This window comes from Sinocyclocheilus anshuiensis, unplaced genomic scaffold (assembly GCF_001515605.1).
Source record: "Sinocyclocheilus anshuiensis isolate Anshui unplaced genomic scaffold, SAMN03320099.WGS_v1.1 scaffold572, whole genome shotgun sequence".
Lineage (NCBI taxonomy): Eukaryota > Metazoa > Chordata > Actinopteri > Cypriniformes > Cyprinidae > Sinocyclocheilus > Sinocyclocheilus anshuiensis.
The window spans coordinates 590,303-603,892 of NW_015555778.1; the positions used below are offsets into that span (position 1 = coordinate 590,303).

At 38.0% G+C, this 13,590-nt stretch overlaps 1 protein-coding gene across 1 annotated transcript in view; it reads right to left on the bottom strand.

Moving 5' to 3' along the window:
• Nucleotides 1-845: 845 nt before the first annotated feature.
• The window catches only part of LOC107674504 (neuroligin-1-like), a 79,510-nt gene continuing 66,765 nt past the window's right edge, over nt 846-13,590 (bottom strand). Inside the window, exons 3-5 of the mRNA XM_016468491.1 lie at nt 5,773-5,985; nt 3,159-3,948; nt 846-2,449 (exon numbers count right to left, since the gene is read on the bottom strand). Of these exons, the coding sequence (XP_016323977.1) occupies nt 1,630-2,449; nt 3,159-3,948; nt 5,773-5,985 (1,823 nt within the window). The 3' untranslated portion in view covers nt 846-1,629. The remainder of the gene's footprint in view (nt 2,450-3,158; nt 3,949-5,772; nt 5,986-13,590) is intronic.

Consider the following 13,590-nt stretch of genomic DNA (forward strand, 5'->3'; position numbering starts at 1 on the left):
CTCATTATTGATTCCGCCTTGTTCACAAAACTCAATGTTATTGGCACAATCAGTGCAATTTGACATAAGTAAAGTATGTCAGATTGCGGAAGTCTGTGACATCCTCCAAAACCTACTTAGAAACCCACAAGATGGTGAACTGATTAGTTTAAACTGCTTTTCACCACAATTTATTTGGTATGTTTGTGAGGTTTACATTTTATTTACTTTTTTAAAGTCAAGCGTTAAAACAAAGTAGACAGTGTGTGCAAATAAATGGCACTGTATGCTATTCAAGCATTTGAACACAGATGTTTAGCTACACAATGGATGTTAGCATAAAAGATTTCTCCTTCAGTTCAACTAATGTCATGGCAGATCAACTGTTTGATGAAAATATTACTAAGCAAGTTAGTTTGTTTACAGCGATTTACCTGAATAATAACACGCATAACAATGAGAGACATTTGAATCAAATTTTAGTGACTTAACACGAGACGTCAGACTTGAGTGTTGACATGTTGAGTGGCAAAATTCTGTATATCATAAAACCATTTTGGCAAACCAGTGGTAAAGAAAGACCGATGTAAGTTGAGCTTGATAAAATCATTTATTGTGCTCCAGAAGATTAAATCCTATTTAACCAGAAAGAAAGACAAAATGACAAATAATCTACATCACAACACCTCTCTGTAGTTCTCAGCAGCCGTTTTGATCTTCTTTCTAGGTCAGCCAGTAGAAAATAAACACATAATGAAATTTGGTTGCTGTTTATAAGAAAATGGCCCTCAGTCTTGCATTACATTCAGTTACAAGGCTTGTCCTGGCATGTGTGTATGCGAGTATATACAGCACTTGTGTGATGAAGCTGTATCTGCCAGGAAGCCAATAAATTCCCCGCTACGCTCTTGAGGCAGATTCCTCAGTATCAATGCCCCCAGCCAGAGCTCAAAGAGCATGGGTGTTTTGTGTACATATCTAGATATGTAAATATGTCCTATACAATAAAATTGCTCCCCCAAAAATAAATTGACAAAAAGAATTCAAAGACATTCAGCGAATGTCTCTATTGTGCATATTCTTGAGGATTTCTCATTCTCTTCTTTTTCCTGTAGTATTCCACATTCTCCACCAGAAGGAGAACACATTCCTAAATTAGGTAAACAGCATCTCCCGTCTGCTCTGAAGAGAGTAATCTACAATCCAGTGCCCCGGGAAAACAATATGTTTCCTTTTGTTTACAAAGGGCCTCCCACACATCATCTATTCTGTGCTTCCGTTGTTTCCTCTCTGGGTAACTGAATCAAACCATTCCTCAAAGAATCCCAGACTGATAGTTGTTCCCAGGAAATGGCCCTGGTTTTGTCACAATATAAGGGTAAAAAATCATCTCTGTTTGTTTTTCATTACATCAGAAATAGTTTTTTTTTTTTGTCTTTTAGTTTTTCGCCTTTAATATAAAACGATGGTTTTGCTCTCGAGGCACAAAAATCAGCATTGTTGTTTACTGTTCCTCGGAGCACCGGGAGTAAAGATATTCCTCAACCCAGTGCCATCTCCTCCATTTGTTGTCACACTTGTACTCCACAACGGTGGGAGTGTATATGTGTGTGTATGTTGGTGTTTGTGTGTGAGACCGTGTGTGTGTGGCTATACTCTAGTGGTGGAGTGTGAATGAGGGTGTGGATGGGGCAGGGTGTTATTCTGTCCACTGGGGTAACTATTGAAGGGGTGTAAGGAGGTGAGGCCTGGCATGCTGTTGGGTATCATGGTGATGGTGTTTGGGGTCATGAGAGGGATGTCGTCCGGCGATCGGCGCATGGCGAGTGTGTAATCGGGCGGGCAGGCAGTTCTCAGGACCACCTCGTGCGGGTGCATGGCCTCCCGGCACTCGCGCTCCAAGTCACTGTGTTTCATTTGTAGAGACATGATCTCCTCTTCTTGCGTATGGGGCAGCTCGTTGGCTGTGGTCCTCTGTGGGCTGCAACGCCGGTGGACATCGTGCCTTCGCTTATCCTTCTTGTAGTAGAGTGCAGCAAATGCCAATATGTTGAGGAAGAGCAACGAGGCACCAACGGCGATGGTGACGCTTAGTTCGGTGGAGTAGTCCCGCTGATTCTCTAGGAAGGGTTGGTTCTGGTTCAGTGTTTCAGTGGGAAACGGTGTAGGGTAGGGCCTCTTGGTGTTGAGTGGGATCTTCTTTGGTGTACGGGGAGTGACCTCGGGTGGAGGCAACTTAGTGGTGGTGGAAATGATCTGGGTGACCTCGTTGAGGCTGTGGAGATGAGGCACCAGCTCCAGCCATAAGTTGACCTTATTGGCACGGTAATGTTCCTTGACACGGGGCTTCAAGCCGATGTGCAAGTACAGCTGGTCCTTTTGGTTGTAACGCGTCCAGGCCACTTCCTCAAAACGGTTAGGCTTAGTGTGGATGAACTTGGTGTCCTGTGGAACTGGCTGGTTGGGGTCACTGGAAGGTAAAAGGAACATTTCAGTACCTTTTTCACAAAAGATAATTTCTACAGTTCCTCTCTCAGAATTACACATGGGCACTCCAAAATCAAGCACTCCATTGGACAAATATCACACAAACCATTACATTAGGGGAGTGCCTAGAGACCCTTAATATTCTCTCAGTGCTCATTAGGGTCTCCTGACAACTGCACCTGCTTTTAAAATTAACGAGAATTAGTCTGAGAGAAGAAATTACACATTTGCACACAAATTTATTTGTTGTCCTCCCGTGAGATGATTACATGTCTAGGCAGCAATGTCATATAAACACTAAACTCACTCTAAGTGATCATCAGCATTACTTTATTCACTGTATTACACCTAAATTGAAGCAAACTAAATTGCTGTTGCATAAAAAGCAGTTGCGCAAATTTAATGTAGCATAACCTAGGGAATTTGAACAAGTATTTGGGAGTGAGAATGCATTAACAAACAATTAAGCAATGATTAAACCTCAGAAACACTGTAGCAGTGTTTCCTGGCAACAACTGGGTATTGTACGGTAATAAATAGCAAAAATTCTGAATTATAGAATGGTTGCATTGGTGGTCTTACAACAAAAACAAAGTCATATTCAAAATCACTTCTGAATCCTAATTAATGGCTGTATTGTTTGCCAAATGTCTAATTGATTAGAAATGATGCCCTGTTGCCTAGAGACTTACCCGGTCTTGGCAAAGTTGGTCCAGTAGGTCATTACCACTGCACTAAGCATCACATCATTTTTGGAGAAGTTGCAGGGGAAAAGCTCAGTTGGACCAATCATGGGCAGCCCAAACACATATGGGATCTCATCGCCATGTGCCGCATCAGCCCAGGGTGGCACCTGCTCTGTCTGGCAGTGATGGTAGAAGGCGTAGAAATAAGTAGGCGAGCCAAAGCTGGAGTGGAGGTCTGCTGTTGCCACTGCTGGTGCCACCCACTGATGATCTGTGAAGAGTGCCAGCAGGGTCTTTCTTCTGGTCTCCGGGTTGTGGCGGTCAGCCCAGTCAGTATACATAAACTTAATGGTCTCCCGCAGGATGTCCTTCCCCTCGGGGTAACCATATAAATCATCCACAAAACTTGACACGGCATAGTCAAAATCGTTGGCTTGAACTCCGTTCTCGTTGTCTACAATGAGTTCCACAAACTTTAGCCCCTCGCCTTGGTTGACGCCCAGCATGATGTCGTAGTTGAGGAATTCCCCTTGTTCCATAAGGATCTGAGGGTCGTCGGGGATCACATCACCATCAATGACGGGTCCAAAGGCGATGTGGTACCGAGCAGGCTGGATGTCCTGCTCCACTAGTTCTTTGTAGTGTTTTTTCTGTAAGCACTCTACCATCTCCACTGTATCTTTGAGGTTGCACCCCACCTTTTTGGCCAGCATGCGGGCATACTTGGCCGGCTGAAAGCTGACAGCCCAGCTGGACAAGGCTGTGCCACTTTGGGCTATGGCCCTTTGGAAAAGACCTGTATAGGAAAAACCAGACAGAATCAGAAACACCGAACCACCGTAGCATGCTACAGTACGGTCCACGCATCTGAGAACACTAGAGACCATTTGCTTCTATTTATTAAATACGTGTTTATTACAAAGTATATTAGGGGCATAGCATTTTTGTGAAAAAATTAACATAATTTTACATGGCCATAAAAATAGTGCACATTTTTAAATAATATTAAACAGAATATTAAATAAAATGTTTAAAAAACTTCATGCTTTGTTAAAAAAAAACAAATACTAAACTTGTTTAAAATTCACGTTTAAATGAGAAAAAAATAGCAGATTTTCAATGTGCGCTCAGACCTTTGGACCCCACCGTAAGCTATTTAGAGTGCTCCTCAGTATGCAAGCTGGAGCAAATGAACTCATCTCGGTTTAGCTGTTTTTATGCAAATCTTAAATGGTTTGGGAAAAGAGGCCATGCAAGTCAACATACGAATGCTGATGAACTTGAATTATACACAGAGCTGATCAATATTTCAGTTTTTTTCATGTAATTTTAGGGGGAAATGTGACTTTAAATCTATTTCTTGAATTTTATTACAGCGCATTAACCGTAATTAGCTGTTTGCACTCTGTAAACCCCTTTCACATATAGACGTCAAGAAAATTGACCCACACCATTGAAGAGAAGCAGATATCATGCACAAACATCAAGACAAAAAAGCAAGTGAGTGAGCAGGAGAGAAAGTGTGTGTGTGAAAGAGAGAGAAAGACTGACAGAAAAAAGAGAGAAGAAAATTGAGTTACTCTGTTACCATGACAACCCCTGGGAGCTCAGTCTTAGCAGTGCAGTTATGAGTAAAAACATGTTCTTACTAAAGGAGAAAGAAACTATAAAAACACACATGGAAATGAAATGGAGATAAGGGGATATTTCAGTTCGCAATTCAACAGAATGGTGACAATTTTGTATGAACCGATTAATATATTTGTGAATGAAGAATATACTGCTAAAAAAAAAAAAAAAAAAAAAAAAAAAGGAAAATATATGAAAATTATTCAAGATTAAGCAGTGCACGGTTTGCTTCAGGGCAAAGCAATCACATGTCACACTAAAGTCTCTTCCAAAGGTGTCTCTGGGTTCATTTGAATGATACTGACAACCTTAAAGCAGGTCTGTGCCAGAAGACCTCTTCACAAAGCAATCTTCCAAGCAGAGAGACTCAAAACGGAATTAATGTATTTACCCTTTTTGTGCCAATGGAAGGTGAATGCTGTATTTGGACAGTGTGCTCATGGCATGCCTGGTGATGTATATGGACTCAACTAAATAAAGATGGGTACATGAAACGACCTAGGGAGATTTAATTTCCATAAACAAGTGATATCAGTTCAAACTGAGTGAGTTAGCAGCCTAAAGCATGATGAAAAATTAGCTTGGCAAATGCTGGGCCGATGAAGGAACTGCTGTGCAACTTCTCAGCAACGCTGTTGCTTTTAGGATTTTTGCATTACACACTTGAGCTCTGTGAAACTGAGCATTCTTTCGAACTAATTTATAGAGTATAAGGCAGTATTTTGTGTTACAAAAATATATTGTGAACATTTGGTATATAGCCCAGCCCTAGTGATCAGTGCAGTTTTTTTGCAACCTGTTACTGTAATATTCTGAATAAATGTCACAGGTTTTTCATAACTAAGGTTGCAATCCGATTTTCAAATGCAAATGCAGGTAGTTCAAAACAACAAAAAAAGCACAGAGACCAGAATTTTTAAATGAGCCCATAACACAAACAGCTATAGCATGCAGACAAAAATTGTCAAAAGTTAAAACGTCTGCATTGTACCTTTGGTTGAATTGCTCCAACGGTTACCTTCAGAATAATGGGAAAGAGTCAGCAGGTTGACACACGAGGCCCCAGCCCCAGACCCAAAAACAGTAATGCGTAAAGGGTCACCCCCAAAGAATGCAATGTTTTCACTCATCCAGCGCAGGGCCTGGATTTGATCAAGAAGTCCATAGTTTCCCTTGGCTGCCTGGTCTCCTGTGCTCAAAAAACCTGCAGAAAGAAAAAAAGAATCGAATGAGTGTTTGTGTGCATTGCAGCGCAATTTTAAAACCTTAAAAAAAGATTGAAAGCAATTGAAATATTCAATAGCAAACTGTAGATGAAAGTGTCAGAGAAAGTTACAAATTTCTGAAATGAGGGGAAACATTCTTGTCCCTTTTTTTACATCCATGAAATGTTATCATCACACTTGTTCACCTGAAGAGAGCTTATGTAAACAGTTTTTAATAGTATTTCTTGGATCTCAGGGATGGCCTCTCCTTCCCTGGCAGACAACACCGAGTCTGTATTTTTTTGGTTGAATGCAGCATCATTTTTTTAGACTATTTCAGTACTATTATTTAAAAAAAAAAAAAAAAGAAAGAAAATTAAATGAAATCAACCATAAAGACAGAGATTAAGGAGTTCTTCAGCACTGTTCCAAAACCTAGAAAGCACACTACATAGGCTGCATTTTAAGGCACTATAGGCATAACTTTATTTAGTACAATTCTAAGACAGGACCACATGTATGCTTCGCAATGTAAGCAATCCCAAAATGCACTGTGACTAGTGGAAAAAACAATCCATCTAAGATGGAGGATGAAGTGAGATAAACTCATTGAAAACAAGATTATAAAAATGGTTCAATCTAGCTGATTTGAAATGCAGTACCCAGTATTTCTGTTTGCTATAGCTTAGTAACATGCTAACAACAAACTACTGAAATCAGTGGTGAGAAGTCTCTAATGTGCTTCATGAACGCTATTTGTATGACATACAGAGTAGATTACTACATGTAAAACCTTCCAAATCAAGTCAGTTTTCGTGGTGTTAGCTTAGCAACATGCTAAAAGCAAATTTTACAGAAATCAGTGGTGAGTAAAGACTCTTGTGTGCCTCATCTGAGGAATGTTATTTGTATGATGAACAGAGTACATTGCTACATGTAAACATTACAAATCAAGTCAGTTATTGTTGTGTTAGCTTAACAACATGCTAACAACAACATACTGAAATCAGTGGTGAGTAAAGACTCTTGTGTGCCTCGTGAGGAATCATTAAGTTACAAGATTCAATACGTTTTGAACGTTTGAAACTCTAAACTACATGAATCATTACATTTCTGTGGTTTCACATTAACTCTGCTTGCTTAAAAAAAAAAAAAAAGAAGTTTGCTTTGGTTTGACTTCCACTTAAGTGCACTCAAATTACAGTTTTTCTCAGTCGCTTTGGTGCATTTCTCGAATCATCCTTAATATTTGCAAAAATGTATGTGCATTTCTCAAAACAATTCGTACAAACAGCACCACACAATGGATTACCTGCAAAAGCCTGTAACTTACTCAAAATCTTTAGTTCATCTCTCAAAAGTAAGTATTTATGTCAATGAACATATCAGTGCCATCAGAATGAAAAGTACTTGTGCCATTGTTCACAAACAAGATAGTCAAAATGCTTAGTCATGTTGTCAATATAACAGTGCACTTTGTTAGTATTACCTAAAGTAAACTATGGCAGCATTTTGGATGACAGTTACTGTATTGAACAGTATGCCATATGCTTATGTATGCCATATATCCATTTAAAAATGTACAAATTTACTCATTACGGTATGTGGGATATTGATTGAAAGAGACTGGATAGAATTCCACTTACACTTTTACAAGTGGTCTGACCAAAAAAAAAAAAACATTACAATGTCATTGTGATATAGAAAAGGAAAAAGAAATATGGGCACAAAGATGAAAATAAAAAAAATAAGAAAGTCCATTGTTAGAATTTGTAACTCTTGTGTTGTCCTCTGTCTATACAGTATATGCTTTCCAACTGAAGATTCATGAGATGAACCTTTGAGCTATTTCAGAGAAATGGTTTATCAATTCTCTTCATTAGTGAAAGTCAAGATTCACTTGCACAATTCATGCTAAATTTACAAAAAAGTCTAATTATAATGTGTAAAAAATGTGCTTGACACTTTATGACAACCAGTTCAACCATTTTGCATTTAATGACTTATACGATGAACTAAAGACTAGATGTTTTGAGGGGTAAGACTATTGCACAGAAAGCTATATAATACATTTTGAGCAACATGACATTAGCAACTGATCATGTAGGAAACCGCAGATAAATGCACATAATCAATTGCATGAATGTACCAAAGCAATCGCAGCTTGTTCAAAAGAATGAGAAACTGCTTTTATGATGTGCACAAATGACTAGATGATGTGGAAGTTGTACAAGTAGTTTTGAGAATGTAATTTCTGATTTGAGAAATGCACCAAAACGACTGAGAAAAACTGTAACAACAAAGTTTGTGGCAATATACTATAAGTGTCAGAGAAAAATTTGTGGTTACACAGAAGTAACCCAGTGGTGTGTTTTAATTGAAAACTAGTCAGTAACTACTTCACTACAGTAGCTTATCCTGGGAATATACATCCTGAGGGTGCTTGTGGAATAATGATTGTGTGCATATTCAGTGAATAGACGACCATTTGGCTCTTGTAATTGCCCTCATATTCCCAGAACACATGAAAAATAATAAAGCAACACAACAAGTGCTTTAAAGTAAGCTCATTTACAGACGCAGACAACAAGAAACAAAACACTCCAAAATAACTTCGGTTTCTTTAAACAAAGCGCACACACAAATCCATCTGACCCTTCCTCTGCTACCTTCCTTTTGTTAATTGAGTTCTTTATTGGATTTAATTAATCTTGTTGTGTTGCTACATCAAGAAGTTGATCTCCTGGAAGTGGCCGTCGAATAAAAGCACGCATTTAATTGATTCCATTTAACCAACGCAGTGTGCAGAGCAAATCAAAAAGACCAGGCACAGGCTCGAAAATGATTAGCAATCAAATAGCAGGCCGTCAGGTGCTCATGCTTGCGGTGCAGAGCCGTGAGCACATTTGGCTGTTAACACAGGCAGGCAGCAGCCCGCTTTCCATCCTCATGCATGCAGGGAGGTGCAATCCAATCACAGAGGAATAAAAGGGCCTCCCTCTGCTCGGACAGTGAATAGCCCGGGCTTGTGAATGCAAATGTGTTTGGTACAATGTGGAGAAAACAGATTCACAACAATGCGCTTTAATAAGACAGGCAATAATTGTGGATTTTTATCACAGTAGTCAAGGAGAGGATTTGCTGTGTAAGTGGTATTGGATTATTTCTATGAGACTGAGAGTCAGCGGGAGACTATCCACACCATGATGACAACAATATTACTAGAGATTCACAATAAAATGTTATTAGAGATATACATAGAAAATATAGGATATTTAACTCTGCGTGTAAATTTAATCATCAAAAAGACTTTTAACACTGTAAATAAAGGCTTTAGCCGATCTCAAAATTAATATTGTTTTTCATACTGTACATTATACTGTTTTGATGCCTACATTCACTTGTACCATTTAAAATGACTGATTTTAGTTTTTAGTGTTCTATTTTACATTTATTTAGAAAAGAATTGCATTTTTATATCATCCATTATCTCAAACTACAATATTTCTGATGTATGACTCCAGACCTTCAGAGTCCCTTTCTCAGATGATTATTACATTTAAACTGCAAAAGTGAAGCACAACTCATAAATACGACCATTGCAAGCTATTGCTGTACAAGGTTACCAAGACTCAAGTACAGAGTGTTAAACCTTGAATGTTGTTGGACTAAGATAGCGAGCCTCTATTCTCATCTTTGTGAGTTGTAATCCACTACCTATATCACAAGAGATTTCTGGAAATTATGATACTGTCAAATAGCATCTACAAAACTTAAATCGTAATAGTAAAAAGAAGGTTGTTTTGTGCTTGCAAAAGGATATTGTGGTATACCAAATGATGGTATGGATCAACCTCTTCAGATCTACAGTACCTAAGTTTTCATACACGTCAAGGTGAGTATTACGGTAACCTAAAGCCCTACAGTGAAAGTCATATTGGGAATGGTCCAAATAGATAAATAAAAATGGAATCAGATTGCGATCGTTTGGCCCCCAAAGTGAAATTCACAACTAGATGAAAAAGCCACAGAGAGGCTTAGTTCCAAGTGCCATGTACTTAGTTCTAAGTGCCATGTAAATCAATTCCTACTGGAACCCAAGCAGATGGTTTATGATGTTAAATTAATCTCGGTTTTGACTGGAGAGGACTTGAAAAGATACAAAAGAACAGGACCAACAAAATAAAAGAAGGAAAAATGGATCCCCCAAAGCAAAGCGAGAAGTGACAGAAAGAGAAAAAGGCATTATTGTACATTTCTTTCGGGGTTACAGATGAAGAGAGGTGGCAGCAGCAGGTTCAGTCCCAGAGATGTTGCATTAGATCATTTGCCAGGTCACTCTCCCTCCAAAAAAGAAATGTCGCAGCCAGACCGTTGGCGCTTTATTTGTCTGTTCTGTCTCTAGTGAGACAAATTGGCCCGCCGGTTGTATTTGTGTTCCTAAAAATATTTACAGTGTGACAACACCTTCATACTTTCAGTCCCCATCACAGAATTATCATCCATTTCAGGGACTTCAAGACTAAAAACAGATGCCATCTGTTCCCATACCACAGGCTGGCACCTGAGAATGCAAGTTTCAAAACTACGACGAAATGAACTGCCAAAAGTTGGTTTGAAAAGGTTACAGCCACTAAAATGATGGCAAGACCGGGTCACTGCCTCAAGTGGTAATTAGCTGTACTGCATGCTGATAATTAAGGAATAGTGTACAGTGACCACAGATGGTATGAATTACTTGAGCATTGTCTCCATCAAAGGAGATTGATACACTAGGGGTTGGCAGAGGCTAACGACAGGATCCACTACAGGATCCCGACTGAATTTGACTTGACAGACCTATTCCTGTCTTCACTGCTTAGATATGCAGAATCCGAAACCTAAAAACTGCTGCTCCAGGCAAAATACACAGAATTGTATTCAAACATGTTTTTTCTTAGGGATATTATATTAAAGTAACCCACTTCCTTCTAGAAAAAAAAAATCAATCTCCTTTTATTTCCCTCCTCTCCAAGGAGGATGGATCAGTGACGTGCTGAATGCCTTTCATGTGGATATTTTTTGAAAAATAAACACTAATAAAAAATAAATGGCTGTAGAGTTTGCAACATTACTATCAGAGAAAATGCAGTCCAAACAAATGCTACAACAGGGTAATCTTCCCAGTGTAAATATAGGTAATGAAAGTTAAACGTACATTTCTATAATGGAACGGATTACAGTATTGCACCTAGAGACTGGATGTTGCATTATTTAGCATATATTACAGCTGTCAGATTTTTATCAGGTTAACATCCTTGTCATATCCCATTTCAGTGAACTGAGTAAATAAAATTACCTCTAGGTAAGGCCTACAGTTTGCTGTCTTGGATGAACATACTGCAATAGCAGTTCAATACATATTTTAGTCACATAATGTAGTGTAACATTACCTAACATATTCTAAAGAAAACAAGCATAACAAAGCATAACACAACAAACCATAACAAAGGCAAAACATACAACAAACATAACTTAACCAAGACGTAGCACATAAACAAAATAACATAACAACCCAGACGTAGCACACAACATTAACATAAAGTAACAACATAACATAACTGAGACATAACATAATCCAGATGTCAATCACAACCTAGCATAAAGTAACAACATAACATAGCACAATGTAACATAACCCATACATAACGGTGTGGCACATAAAGCAACTACAGTAATAATACCACATAACAAAACACAAACATGACATAATTCACAACATAACCGAGATGTAGTACATAACATAAAAATGACGTAATATAACATAACCCAGACATAACATAACGCCAATCTATAATAAAGTAACATAACATTACCCAGACGTAACATAATACAGAAGTAACACATAAGATAACATAACATAACATAACATATAACATAACATAGCATAACACAACATAACAAGTAGAGCCTATGGTCTGATGTGGAAGTGTCATTTAAGGGTTCAGTAATGTGTTAATTACTTTAGGTGCTTGCTGAGTAGCATGGGGAGCTTAATGAAGGCTAATGTAAATACTTGCTCTTCACTTATTCCACCTTGCTAACTTTGCTTAAGGGATGCACATCATCTTCTGACAAGGCCAAACAACTGCTGTGAATCTCCAGAAAACACCACAAACAGCACCAACCTGCAGTTCGCTTGGTTTGAGCTGTTTGTGACAGATTTATTTCATGTATATGTAAGTCAATCTATGGATGAAATTTAGTGGTTAAAATATGGCTTTGAATATATAATTTCATACATTATACATTTTAACATAATTATACATTCAAAATAAAAAGAGTTGAAGAAAAAAACTCTGAAACAAGTTCAGGTTTAGGGGGGATTAAACAACCCTCATGCAGGCAGAGAGGATGAAAATACAAATTCTGGGGCTTTTTACTAGGTTTTTTAAGTATCTACTATTATAAGCCAGTTTTGCCAGGTGCTTAAGCCTTGTTGAACCCCTTGTTATTGTGGACACCTTTCTTCAATTGCAAGACAGGATGTTAGAGCTTGTTTGAACTATAGAAGAAAAACAAGGAGCGTTTAATGACAGTCTCACAAACACACAAAACTTTTTTTTTTCAACTCTTACATTATCTGCCAGGCCATTGTTTACCCTTTTCAGTAATTGGAAGGCTTTGATGAGATTTTATTTGACATGCTATTGCACATTACATCTCTGACTAGTCTCCTCAGCAAGAGATTAGATGAAATTCGAGCAGTCTTTTATGACTGCACTGAAGATGATGCTAATGACAACTGTGGAAAATTTTGTATAATTAAATCAAGCCATGCAATATTTTCTTTCCTGGAATAAGATGAAATGTTTAAAATTGTAAATGAATAATTCAACCAAAAAAAAAAAATAAAAAAAAATGTAATTGGACTGTGGACATGCATGCTGTTATTACCATGTTTTGATTTTTGTATGAAAACAAAGACTCTTCAGAGATTATTCTTTTCAGAGACTCTGTGTTCCACTGGAAAATAAATAAATAATAGATAGATAGATAGATAGATAGATAGACAGATAGACAGATAGACAGATAGATAGATAGATAGATAGATAGATAGATAGATAGATAAAATAACAATAGATAGATAGATAGATAGATAGATAGATAGATAGATAAAATAACAGCATGCGAGACTAAGCAATAACAAATAACTAATAACAGAGTTTTCATTTCCTTTAATATAATCCATCTTTATAGTAGTTATTTTGAATCTGAATATCACTCAAATGCCTGACAGGTGGCAGAACAAAATAGCTCCGTGTGCTAACGTACTGCAGAACACAATCTCCAGGTTTAAACATCAACAGGATGCAATAATTGTTCTTAAAATACTACCATGCAACATACATGAAAGCACCAAACTGTAGCACAGCTTTCTTTGAAATGTGCTTCTTGGTAGTTGCATTGCTTAAAAACCTGATCTGAATTGTTAACCAGCTCCCTTTCCATAGAAAAGAACAACATTTGCATACAGATAACCGCCTTCTGCGATTTAACACACCCACACTCTCTCTCTCTCTCTCTCTCTCTCTCTCTCTCTCTCTCTCTCTCTCTCTCTCTCT